The sequence below is a fragment of the Phocoena phocoena genome, chromosome 17 (assembly GCF_963924675.1).
Source record: "Phocoena phocoena chromosome 17, mPhoPho1.1, whole genome shotgun sequence".
Classification (NCBI taxonomy): Eukaryota; Metazoa; Chordata; class Mammalia; order Artiodactyla; family Phocoenidae; genus Phocoena; species Phocoena phocoena.
This window is the reverse complement of record NC_089235.1, coordinates 80,004,965-80,017,612: the sequence shown is the minus strand read 5'-3', so window position 1 is coordinate 80,017,612 and position 12,648 is coordinate 80,004,965. Positions and strand designations below refer to the sequence as shown.

The following is a 12,648-nucleotide window of genomic DNA, read 5'->3' as shown; positions in this document are numbered from 1 at the left end:
CCTGCATCAGTACGTTCTCAAGTTCCCTGAGGCAGACAGAGAACCATCTTGAGGGCTGGAATCGCCCTGTCCCGTTCTTTCCAGGCCAGCCGGCTGGGGGAGGGCGCCAGGAGCCCGGCCACGTGGCTGCTCACTGTGGAGTGATCCAGTGCGGCACAGGGAATGCCCCCTCAGCCCCACGGGAGAGATGCCTGCTCTCAGCCCCCAGGGCCCTCCCCATATGGAGGCACCATCCCCATCGCTGCCCAACCCCTGAAATAGGGCCCCTCAAAAGCTCAGTGAGCATTTTCCCTTTGTTCGCCACATTTATTGTCTTTCCTCAACTCCCAGGCCTTGCGGGGAGCTGCCCACGTGGCTGGGTGTGGCTCCTGGCAGCTGGGTGGGCATGAGCTCTGCCCCACTAGAGAGCTGCCCTGCGGGCAGGCTGCAGGCTAGCAGAGCCGGCTCAGCCTGAATAGCAGTGCGAGGCAGGCGTAAAGCGCGTTCGCACAGCCCTGGGCCTCCGGTTTCCAGCACACCTGGGGGGCGCCCACCTGTGGCTCAAGGCCACACTCCTCCAGCAGGACCCAGGTGGGTGCCTCTGAGCCCCAGCTGCTCCCCAGGAGCTCGTGCGGCAGGGACACGGCCCTGCGCTCCTGCCATGGGGTGCTCCGCTCCAAAAGGCTCTCCACCTGGCAGGACAGGGTGGGAGGTTGTCAGAGGGGCCCCCAGGCTTCTGGCACCACCCACACCACCCCAGCCCGGATGCACTGGGTCCGCACCTCCGGCACAGCCCCTCCCCTACAAGCTGGGCCCACTCACCAGTTTGAACGCCCCCGACAGGGCCCCCGTCTCCAGCGCCTCAGCCAGCAGCACGTGCTGGGTTGCACTCAGCACTGGGGAGAGACCTTGGGTGAGAGGGGGTTCTGGAAGGCCAGCTAGGGAAGCCCACATTCCTGCTCCCTGCCTGTCCCAGCCCCAGAGCCCCTCACCAGCTAGAGCTTGCAGCAGGTAGAAGACGGGGCCAGCAAGTCTCTTTTCCAGCCTTCTGGAGGAGGACACCAGGCACTCGAGAACAGCACCCACCGGACCATCCCGAGGCTCCAAAAGCCCGCCACGCAGGCCGTGCTCCAGCTGGGGGTAAGGGCGTGGGGCGGCGGGTGAGCGTGGGGGCGGGGCGCAGGCACCAGCTCTGCCGGCCCCGCCCCGCCCCACCCCGCCCCCCACCCACCCACCACCCCTGCACGCCCCCCACGCCCCACCCAGCTCTCTCACCGACTCATCCAGGGCTTGCAGGACCGCCTCGTCCCGCAGCACCTGCCCGAGGGCCCCCAGCAGCTGCCCACAAGGCTCCCTGGACAAGCCCTCCAGGCCCACGGCCCAAGCCTCCACTTCTGCCTGCAGGCCCTGGAAGTCTTCGGTGGTCGCCAACCGGTCCTCCACGGGCCCATCTGTGGGGACAGGGCTGCCATTGCCCAGGTACCCACATGGCCCCGGGGAGCCCTGGTTATGGAGGGCAGACCACAGGGGGGCAGAAGGGGAGCCCACCACGGGGGTGGCCAAGAAGGTACTGACCCGACAGGAACTTGAAGCAGATAGGGAGGAATTTTGTGGAGGCGAGGCGGGAGGACCGCTGCAGCTGGCCACCTGCAATGTAGGAGGGCCTGTAGCCTGGACGAGGCAGGGCTGGTCAGCGCAGGGCTGGGTCCCCGAGCCAGAGAGGCCTGAGGCCTCCCCTCGGCCCTCACAGCCTGTCACCACCACCCCAGTACTGGCAGCCCGGGACAGGGAGCAAGGTCGAACCAGGCTGGTGTCAGCCTGTCACCGTGTCACCCGTGTGTGCGCGCGCGCGTGTGTGCGTCCCCCGCTGTGCTGTGCTGGGCAGGAGAATGCCTCGTCAGCTCATCCCGTTGCCCAGGTCCACAGGCCTCACCTTCCTGCTGTGGCCTGAAGGTCGTCTGCTTCTTGTCCGGGAAGAAGAGGATGTCTGGCAGCCAGACAGGAGCAGAGGTGGGAAAGCAGGTTGGCGGGGCACTTGGCATCTCCCTCCCAAGCTGGGACCCCCTGTGCAGTACCCCCATTGTGCCCCAACCTCCCAAAGGCCAGAGCAAGGGACCCTCGGCCACCCCGACCCAGATGCCCCCAGTGACCCCTGGGGCTCTTCCAGGCCTCTCTGCCATGGAGTCTGGGCCCCAGAAGTCACCGTGATCCTGGCTCACCCCAGTCAGAGCCAATAACCAGCTGGGCCACCCGAAATGCGAGGATGCTGCCCGCGGGGATGGTGACCATCTTGTTCTGGCTCAGGTGGCCCTCGCCTCTGCCCTGAGGGATGGATATGGGCTCAGGACTGGGCTCTGGGTCACGGGGCCAGACGTAACAGGGTGCTGGTGGCAGGGGTCTACCCCACTCTGCCTCCCCAGCCCGAGCCCCCGTACACCTGCAAGCACATGGCTCCCGGAAGTGCAAACTGGCCGGAGCCCTCCTGCTTTTGGGTCCGGGTGACTTCCACCTCCTGCTGTGTCTGCAGCACCTCGGTCACGACGAACATGTCATCCCCACGATTCCGCAGCTGCTGCAGGACTTGGTGCTCAGGCCGCCGCAAGCGCCTGTGGCGAGCGGACCAATGGGAAGCTCGCAGCGGTGCACCCTGCGCTCCCCTCCCCCTGCCACGGGTCGGGCTTCCGTTCCCTGGACCTCAGCCTTTGTGGCCACAGGGGTTGGGGGCAGTGACACGGCCGAGGAGACCAAGAGCTCTGTGGATGCCCAGGCACGGGACACTCATCATTCCCTCCCTGGTGCTCCCGACAATGTTTGTGAGTGGGTGGGGTGCAGGAAGAAAAGACAAGGTCCAGTGGGGATGGGCGGACACCTGAAGACCTCTGGAGGGGCCCACCCTGTTGGCCGGTTGCTCACCTGGCTGCTCGCTCTCTCCACTCCCTGCCGCTCCCCGGGTTCAAATCTCATGTCTCCGCTCTGAGCTAATGGTCCTTCTCCCCAGGGTCCCTGTGTCTGCTCCACCCCAGCAGCCCAGCCCCCTCGCAGTGGGACTTGGTCTGACCCCTGACCCTAGGGCCCTGCCTGGCCGCCCTGGCCCACAGAGTGCAGGCCCCCAGGACCTCTGCGGCCTCCTTCCCTGCCCACTGGTCCCAGCACGCCCCTGCCTCTGGGACTTCCCTCAGCCTGGCAGAGACCCCCCTGTGACTCCTGCTGCCCCGAGGTCCTGACCCAGAGGCTGCCCAGTTTCAGCAGGGCCCCGCCACCCCAGGGCTCACCTCTCTCGGTGCATGGCTTCCCAGGTGTTGGGCGCCACTCGCAGCGTGCACACAATCATCGAGGCGCTGGAGCTGCCGGACACCGCGGTCCTGCCTGCCAGCTTCCCCTGTCCTGGGGCCGCCAGCTCCACGCTGCCCTGCAGCTGCCCATCCATAGCATCGTGGAAATGGAAGGTGTTGCCACACTCCACAGCTGGAGCAAGACCAGAGCTGAGGCCCATCCCACCATCCGCCGCCTTTCCCCCCGGGCGGAGGGGCCTCTGAAAAGCGCCTGCCCTCTGGAAGCAAGAGCCCAGAGGCCCAGAGCAGGTGGCAGCGGGCCTGCCCACTCCTCCCCCCACCCGACCCATGGCTCTGACAGTGCCAAGTGGGGTACCTGGCTCTGGGGCGTCGGGCTCCAGGATGTCCCTGATGGACAGGTTGACACGTGTGTAGCGGTGTTTCCAGAACCGTGAACTCGAGGGCTTCCTGCCCAAAAGGCAGTAGGGCTGGAAGCTGGTGGAGCTCTGCAGGCTGTCCACAGGGGTGAGCTCCCCACCGTGGTCCAGCTCCTGGACCACGCTCCTGACCACCCTCGCAAAGGCCGATGCCATGCTCCTGAGGAGGGCAGCTGGGTCAGGCCTTGCACCCGCAGGGCTGGAAGAGGGCGGGCGGAAGAGGGGGAAGGTAGGTACCTGGACGTCTCCAGTGATGGGGAGCTCTTTCCCTCCAAAGCAGTCCTGCTTGGCTAGTCCTGGGATGCTCTGACTGGCAGAAGGTGCTTGCTGCTGACTATCACCCAACGCAAAAACAAGCAGAAGCACACCCGGTCATCCACTCATCCACCTTTCCAAGGGGCCATGAGCACCTCCAGGGTGGGGCGTCATTCACAGCCCTCAGTGGGACTCAGGCCACGCGCACCATCTGTTCTGTGATCAGAGTGCCCACGTGGAGCCCGAGAAAGCCCTGGGACTCAGCGCTTGGGGCGGGGGGGCAGCCCTGGCCACTCACCAAGGCCTCTCGTCCCTTTGTCACTTCAACAAGGCTTAGGACTGCTCACGAAAAGCAGCCACTGAGGAAGGGCAGGGCAAGGCTGGGGCCTTGGAGTGACCCCAAGCCACTGCTCTGTCTGCTGTAGCAGCTCCCCCCGCTGGCTGAGGTGTTCAGAGGGCAGGGGAGGAAACAGAAGCCGTCACTTCCTGGGCAGTTGGTGCAAAGGCCCACAGCAAGGCCCAGCCAAAGTGTCCCCAGCTCCTAGACGTGTCCTCCAGGGCTTTCTCTGCGCCCAAAGCTCCGTGAGCCACTAGTCTGTCTTCAGGGGTCAGAGGCCAATGTGGGCCTGACTCAGGACCCAGGACATCTGGGCTCCAGGCACGGGGGCCAGCCCTTAGGAAGCTTCTGAGCTTCAGGGATGGTCTGAAGTCTGAGAGTGGCCCAAGGAGCACCTAGAGGGCCTACCTGGAGTTAAGCCCAAACCAGCCGGGCTGGGGAGGGCACCCCCTTCCCAGAGGCCTGGGGCTTCCCCAAACCGGTCTGGAATTGCGAGTCCTTGGGGGGCTTGGGGAAGCCGCAGAAGGGTGCCCGGACCGGGTCTCCACCCAGAGGAGCTGGCCTCCCCCCACCCAGCACTAGGGAGAGCCCCACCCTGGAACCAGGGCAGGCAGTGGGGTGCGGCGCGCAGGGGCGGGGAGCAGGGTGTGGGAGCAGCTCACCGTGACCGTGACTGTTGCGTGCCCGCGCCCACAGAGCTGAAGCCAGGCCGCTCTGCTGGCTGGGATCGCAGGGCCCTGTCCCGGAGCTGCCGAGCTAGCACACAACCCAAAGTTTCCCAGATCCAAAAGTGAAACCTCGGCCGGCCTGGAGCAGCCACAGCCCGGAAACACCCCCGGGAGCCCGCCCCCGCAGCCCCAGCCCGGCGAGGGTGGGGGAGGGTCAGGGTGCGCCAGCTCGTGCCCCACCCGCTGCTGCCTCCAACTGCTGGGCGCTTCTTCAGTCCTTCTCTCTGGAAACTCTGGGCCACGGCAAAGGGTCTGAAGAGACATTTCCTCAAAGAAAATGTATTGCTACAAATGGCCAACAAGCGCACAAAAAGGTGCTCACGCCATTTGCTGCCAGGGAACTGCAGATCAAACCACAGTTAGATGCTGCTTCACACCCCACAGATAACCGTATAAAAGAGACGTAACGAGTGTCGGGGAAGATGGGGGGAAATTGGAGCCTCACACACTACTGGGAATGTAAATGGATGCAGCCGCGGGCGTGCAAAAGAGTCTGGCAGTTCCTCGAAAAGTTAAACAGAGAATTACCGTTAGATCTCATTCATTCCACTGCTAGGTGTGTATTCAAGAGAAGTGAAAACATATGTTCACGCAAAAACCTGCACATGGATGTTCCCACAACATTACTGTTAACAGCCAAAACGCAGAAGCACCGCAAATGTCCGTCTGTGGAAGCACAGACGATGTGGTCAGTGCGTACGATGGAAGACATAGGAGGGTGTGGTGCTCCGTCATACAAAGGAATGAAGCTGTGACTCACGGCACAACGAAGATGGACCTCCAAACATTATGCCAAGTGAAAGAAGGCAGACGTGAAAGACAATACCTCACGGGATTCATGTATGCAAATTGTTTAGAACAGGCAAACCGTAGGGACAGAAAGCAGCTTAGTAGTTGCCAAGTGCTGCGGGGAGGGGATGGGGAGTGACACAGCCTCTTTTGGGGAGTGGAAATGTTCTCAACTCTGAATACGCTAAAAACTCCAGAGTTTCACACTTTTAATGGGTGAATTGTATGGTATGTGAATTGTATCTCAATAAAGCTGTTACTTTGAAAAGCTGAAGCCAAGTAACAACACCCAGGCCTGTCTCAGGTTCTCAACACCCTTTACTCTCCTGGGCTGCTTGCGGATCATGTCCAGTGCAAGGCAGCCAGGAGCCCCGTGCCCCCTTTTCTCCACCGCTCCGCCGCCACATCCTGCCTCTGGGCCCCGTGACACTCTGGAGCCCGCACCAGGGCCCCTGCCAGTTGGCTGGCCTGAGACTCAGCCCGCAGGCTCCGTCCGCCACACGCATTCATTCGAGCCATGAGTGTTTATCAGCACCTGGCGCCATGTGCTCCTGCCGATGAGGGCTCTGGCCCTGAATGGGACAAGGGCCCCTCCAGGTAGAGCCGCTGGCAGCGGCCCCGATGCCAGTGCAGGGAAAGTGACTTCCTGGGGGGTGTGTTTTGGAATGTTGCGGTGCCCCGGGGCTGAATGAAGCATGGCCAGGGCATTGCTGCAGCGACTCCTCGTTCACATGTTCAGTTCTTTGGCAATAACCTAAACAAGAGGTACTGGGCTTGGTGAGTGGTTGTGTCACTAGGCTCCTGAGGGCAGAGTCGGCCTGAGATGACAGGAAGCGAGTCCACTGGGGAGAAAAAGCAGAAGGAAGGTGGGTGGGGCTGGCCCTGCACCCCCTCCCCCTCCCCATTTGGAGGCCTGGGGAGCACCCGGATAGTTCCAGGGCCAGGAAGTCTGGGGCAACCTCCCGTCTTCCTCACAGCCACTCTGTGATATGGGGGTGGGTGAGGCCTCCCTGGGCAACGTCTGGGCAGACCCTGGGGGTCCAGAGCCAGCTAGGACACCACGCCCTGGGGCGAGAACCTCGACCAGGGATGGGAGCCTGGGAGGGGGCTTCTGGCTGTGTGCGGGGAAGGGTTAGCACCTCTGGGAGAGTTCTAAGGAAGAGGAAGCTCACCACAACCCGATGCCTCCACCCACCCGGTGTGGGGCAGGGCCGGCCAGGCACTGCTGGGAGCTGGGCAGTGGAGGCCACAGCCTCTGCCCTGGAAGGGCCGAGCCCCTGGGAGGAACAAGGACAGAAGATAACCAGGACAGGCCTTTGGAGGCAGCGGTTGGGATACCTCAGAGGACATGGGAGAGTGGGCTTAGGGAGAGGAGCCTGAGGGTGTCCACTGTCCTCCAGGCAGGGACAGTGGAGGCCAGGACCGCGTGAGACGGGGCTAGGGGGTAGTCGGCCCGAGGAACCCTCCCAGCCCCGGCCATCGGGCATCAGGGACGGCCAGGGTCCAGGCAGGGGTAGGGGGAGCTGTGGGCCTCGGGCTCATCTGGGTCCGCGATGTGGGTGGTGCAGCCCAGGGGGCTGGCTCCACCCTGTGCCCGCCTCCCAGTGACACTTTGGGGGTTCCCAGGGTGCCGGAAGTCGGCGCCCAGGATGTCGGCAGCCGCGGCCCGCGCTGCCGCGCCCCCAGGAGCCCGCGCGGGCAAGAGGCGCCCCGGAGGGTCCCGTGTGCCCGAGAGCCGCTTGGCCGGGAGTGAACGAACGCGGAGCGAGGGGCCGAGAGGCCGCCAGACGCACTGAAGTCCCAGGAGTCCTTTCCTTTGGGAGTTGAGTCCCCCCGGGGCTTCCCTCCCGCTCGCCGCCCCCGCCCCGCTTGCTGGCCCGGACCCTCGGCGGCGGCTCGGACCGCCGGTCGGCGGGGCCTGTCCTTCAGGCGCTCAATCAACGCTCGGCGGATCGCTGGGCGACGGGGCGGCCCCAGAGCAGGGCGGTCTCGGATCCAGGGGCGCCCCGGGAGTCAGGAGGGGCGTAGGCATCAGGAAGGGGCGGCAGAACTGGGTGGGGGGGAGGCAGGCGGGGAAACTACTCCCCGCAGGTCGGGATCCGCGGAGGCTCACGGTGCGTCCTGGGGGCCGGCGCGGGGGACTAGCGGTTCCCTTCGCCCACGCCCCGCCTCCAGCCGCCCCTCCCCCGCGCGGCCCTCCTGTCTTGTTTCCTTTTGGTCCTCGGTCCGGAGGCCTGCGGCATCCTGCCTGGCTCCGGGCACTTTGTGCTGACAGGGGTCGGGGGAGCGGCTCAGAACCCTGCCCCACTCCAACTGGTCCTCTGCAGAGGGAAGCGGCTCTTGTTTCCGACGCTCTGAGCCTCACTTCACTTTGCCCCAGCTGCAGGGGGCTCTTACTGCTGGGATCCAGGCATTGCTGGGCTCGGGGTGGGGGGGCGGTGGTGTCTCTTCCACCTAGTTAGGTTTGCCCAGTACTAGGGCATGTGGGAAATTGTGGAGGTGAGATTCACACCATCCATCCACAGTGGTCCCCGAGAGCCTCGTGGAAATGCTGCCATCTAGGAAACAGTAGATTAATCAACTTTTCTCCCAAAAGGATCTGGTTCTGAGGCTCATGCTTTGCTGTGAGGGTGGAGGGTCAAGTGGGGGATTGGAGGCTGGGATGAAGGAGGGACCCACAGAGCCCTCAATGGCAGTTCTCTTCTACACTCACTTCCTGCCTCTCTCCCTCTGGGATGAAAGGCAAGGAGGTATCCATGGGGTAGCGGTCCCAGCCGGCCAACCACCTGTTCCCACGTGAGGGCCCGGTAAGCCAGGGTGCCTGACTCCCATCGCATGCAGACCTCCTGGAGGGAAGGAGATGGCAGGAGGGGGACATTCCCCAAGGGAGGTGCAGGCTGGGTTGGTGGAGGGGGGACACAGATACTTTTGCAGGCCATAGAACCAGGAGACAGGTAACAAGCTCAGGAAGGATTTGACATTTTGTGCTTGTGCCCTGGTAAAAGTGCATTCGGTACAGCTGCATTGCTTTCCTACTCTCCCACCCCCTTCAGAGAGGCTGGTGCCTGGGGTAGCCTTATGTGGTGGGGCTGGAGAGAAGGGGGGTGTGCAAGGCCAAGGGCAGATGTGGGTGGGGTGGCCGGGGGGAACAGCTTGCAGCTCAGGAAGGCTGCTTGGGCTAGGGTGGTGAAAAGAGCAGGAAGCTGGGTGTGGGAGAAGGGAGGAGAGCAGAGGGAGGTGAGGGGTGGCGGTGGGAGACAACTCCCCTGTGAGGGGAGAGAGGGAGAAGTCCATGGAAATGGACTTCCAGCACTAGGTATGTCTGTTCCTCAGCACTTGTTTGCTGAATGCCAGTAATGGAGTCCTTTTTATGGCCCCAGACCTGCACCTGGGCAGCCCTATGGGAAGGTCCACTGCGGGGAAGAGAGAAGATTGGCAGAGAAGAGATCACTCGGAGAGTGGGCAGCCAGCGAGAAGAGACCACTGGAGGAGAGAGATGGCCTGGAAGTAGTTGGCCCAGGACGCGCAGGAGTCTGGGGAGGGTGAGGCTACCCTGTGATTTGGGATGGGAGATTGACCCCCTTTGTGTAGGTCTCCTCATCCTTAAGTTGGAAACGACAGGGTTGTTGTGAAGACTCAATGCATTAATGCGTGCTAACACTAGAATGGGGCCTAGGGACTTTCTTGCTGGTCCACTGGTTAAGAATCTGCCTTCCAATGCAGGGGACGCGGGTTCGATCCCTGGTCGGGGAACTAAGATCCCACATGCCGCCGCGCAACTAAACCCATGTGCTGCAACTAGAGACAAGCCTGCAACAAAGAGCCTGCACAGTCCAAATAAATAAATAAATAAGTAAACAAACAAACAAACACAGACCTGTGCTTTAAAAAAAAAGAGGGGGGCCTGGCACACTGTAATGGTCTATAAACATGCTCAATATTTTTGTTCCATGTAAAGAACTCAGCACCTGACTTTAAAATTTTTAATTTTTATTGAAGTATAGTTGATTTACAATGTCCTATTAGTTTTTGGTATACAGCAAAGTGATTCAGTTATACATGCATATGTATTTTCATATTCCTTCCCATTATGTTTTTTTTACAGGATATTGAATACAGTTCCCTGTGCTATACAGTAAGACCTTGCTATCTATTTTATATATAGGAGTTTGTATCTGCTCATCCCAAACTCCTGGTTTATCCCTCCCCATCCCTTTCCCCCCAGCACCTGATATTTTTGTTCATAAGGCCTTGCACGTGTTTCATTATCTCTTTTGGGGGGATTCTGAAAAGTGAAATTCCTCAAACGGTATTCAGGGTCTTGGCACGTGTTGCAAATGGCCCTTCAGAAAGGCTGTGCCAACATCCAAAAAGTGAATAGTGAAGTCTCTTGCCCTCAGCCCCAAACACTGAAGGCAGACTGCTTTAATCTTTGCCAGCTTGATGGACATCAAAGAGTTTTAAGTGTAACTGTCAAGGTCAGTTTTAAGGAGTTAATCGTGACAGCACTTACATCCCACTTACGGTTTCACAACTCCAGGAGACAAACCCACAAACCCTGCCTCCTCTCAGCAAGTGGCTGGGCTCTCCGCTCCACCACCCCAGGACTACAAACCCTGCCTCCTCTCAGCAAGTGGCTGGGCTCTCCGCTCCACCACCCCAGGACTGAAGTCCAGGAGCAGAGAGCTTGTCGGGCACAGAAGACAAGTTCAGTGCTAGACCCATGAATCTGTCAGTGTGTGCTAATAAATCACCCCAAAACCTAGTGACACAAACATCCACTGGTTTGCTCATAATTATGTGAGGTGCCCTAAATGATGACATTTAGGCTCATCTCTGCTCCACATGGTATCACCTGGGTTCATCGATTTTGTGGCTAGCTGGCAACCACTGGCCTCATGTGTATGGCAGACGGCTGGCTGTCAAGAGGGTCAGTGGTATTAACTAGGCATGTGTTGTCCATCCTCCATCAGGCCAGCCCTGGCTCATTCATAAGGCTACGGCTGCAGGATTCTCAAGAGAAGCAAGACAGGGCAAGTCCAAAGAAGTGCTTTTCAAGATCCCTGGTGGGAAATTCCCTCATTCTACGCGAACTCCCCTACCCTGCCCTCAGAGTTCAGCCAAGGCCTAAGGGTCTTACACAGTGTTCAGCTGGTGGGGCACGACCTGTGGCTCACCCCATCTCACAGCCTGAGTGCAGGGGCCATTCTATTGCCTGGTCTTCCTAGCCTGGGGCCACCTCCGCCAAAGAAATCCCAGGGTGCCCACTGCTGTATGGTGAGTGGAGCAACATTGACTCCCTAAGGTGGGTTCAGGTGCTGACCTAAGAGGCTGTGGGCTGCATCCTCGCCTGCAGGAGACAGAGCACGTGACCCCTTGAATCATTGGTGATATATGTTTTACCTCTACATATGTTATAAACCCACAATACGTTTTTATTATTTTTGCTGTATCTATTTGTCTTTTAGAGAAAATAAGAAATGAGAATTAAAAAAAAATTACTAACATATTTCCCGTTTCCTGTCCTCTTTCTTCATGTAGATCTGTCTCCATATTGTATCATTTCCCTTCAGCTCGAAGAATTTCCTTTAACATTTCCTATTTTTCAGGTCTGTGCAGACACATTCTGTCCACTTTTTTTTATTGTGGTAAATACATACAAATTGTTATGTAATCATTTTAAAGTGTCCGCTTCAGGGGCATTAAGTACACATTCACAATGTTGTGAAACGATCACCACTGCTTGTTTCCAAAACTTTTCCATCGCTGCAAACATAGACTCTACCCAGAAAGCATTAATTCCCCATTCCTCCTCCCCTCAGCCCTTGGTAACCTCTGATCTACTTTCTGTCTCTATAAATTTCCCTATTCTAGCTATGTCATATAAGTGGAATTTTGCCGTATTTGTCCTTTTGTGACTGGCTTACTTCATTTAGCGTAATGTTTCTGAGGTTCAGTTATGCTGTCGCATGGATCAGTACTACATTCCTTTTCAAGGCTAAATCCTGTTCCATTGTACGGATATACACCGTTTATCCATCCATCCTCATGGACACTTGGGCTATTTCCACCTTTTGGTTATTGCGAATAATGCTCCATCCAACACTGGCACACGTGTTTGAGTTCTCACTTCTTCAGGGTATATACCCGGAAGTGGAAGTGCTGGGACAAACCCTAATTCTGTTTTTAACTTTCTGAGGAAACACCAGACTGTTTTCCACAGCGGCCATACCATTTTATACTACCCCAGCTCTATCGAGGGATTTACACACCTGGTTTTATACTTGTTTCCACTGATACACCAAAATCTTTCATGTTTTCAGAGGTTTAACACGTCTCTGTAGGGCCTCTTCGATCTTGGACGTTTCTTCTCCTGTCCTGGCCCGCGCAACAATAGTCTCCTGGGCCCTCATCCCACCAGGTCGCCGCTGGGGTGGGGTCTGGAATTCGGCCCTCGCCCAGTCCCGCAAGGAACGAGAGTTCTTGGCGAAGGACGCGGCCAGAGCGCTCCGGGTCGGCGACCACCTACCGCAGCGCCCCCTCCACACGAGCGGTGAGTCCAGTTCCCGGCGCTCCGTAGTGACGTTCTCCCCCCAGCTCTGCGCATGCGTGACCCCGCCTCTCCAGCCGTTGCCAGGGTGACGGCGCATCTCTTCTGCTCCCCCTCCCCGCGGCCCGGCAGTCGCCCAGGCCTCGCCTCAGTGCGCAGTCTCGGCACCTCCCCGCGCTCCGCCCAGCCCGAGGGGAAACGGTCGCGCGGCGATGACGTCGCGGGGGCCTGGCCGGGCGTCGCGGACTCTGGAGATGGAGGAAAAGGAGCAATTACGGCGGCAGATCCGTCTCCTGCAGGG

General features: G+C 59.6%; 3 protein-coding genes across 3 annotated transcripts in view; 1 reads left to right on the top strand and 2 right to left on the bottom strand.

Annotated features, from left to right (window-relative positions):
* ZNF623 (zinc finger protein 623) overlaps positions 1–12,648 on the bottom strand; it is a 281,848-nt gene that overhangs the window by 74,088 nt on the left and 195,112 nt on the right.
* On the bottom strand, positions 432–3,844 carry GSDMD (gasdermin D). Its single transcript, XM_065895724.1, has 10 exons — positions 3,628–3,844; positions 3,252–3,444; positions 2,417–2,585; positions 2,199–2,301; positions 1,913–1,966; positions 1,555–1,650; positions 1,255–1,430; positions 972–1,113; positions 802–875; positions 432–671 (listed from the first exon to the last, which is right to left on the bottom strand). Exons 1-10 carry the CDS (start codon positions 3,842–3,844, stop codon positions 432–434), a joined length of 1,464 nt encoding a protein of 487 aa, XP_065751796.1.
* ZC3H3 (zinc finger CCCH-type containing 3) overlaps positions 12,602–12,648 on the top strand; it is a 79,453-nt gene continuing 79,406 nt past the window's right edge. Inside the window, exon 1 of the mRNA XM_065895284.1 lies at positions 12,602–12,647. Within this exon, the coding sequence (XP_065751356.1) occupies positions 12,602–12,647 (46 nt within the window). The remainder of the gene's footprint in view (position 12,648) is intronic.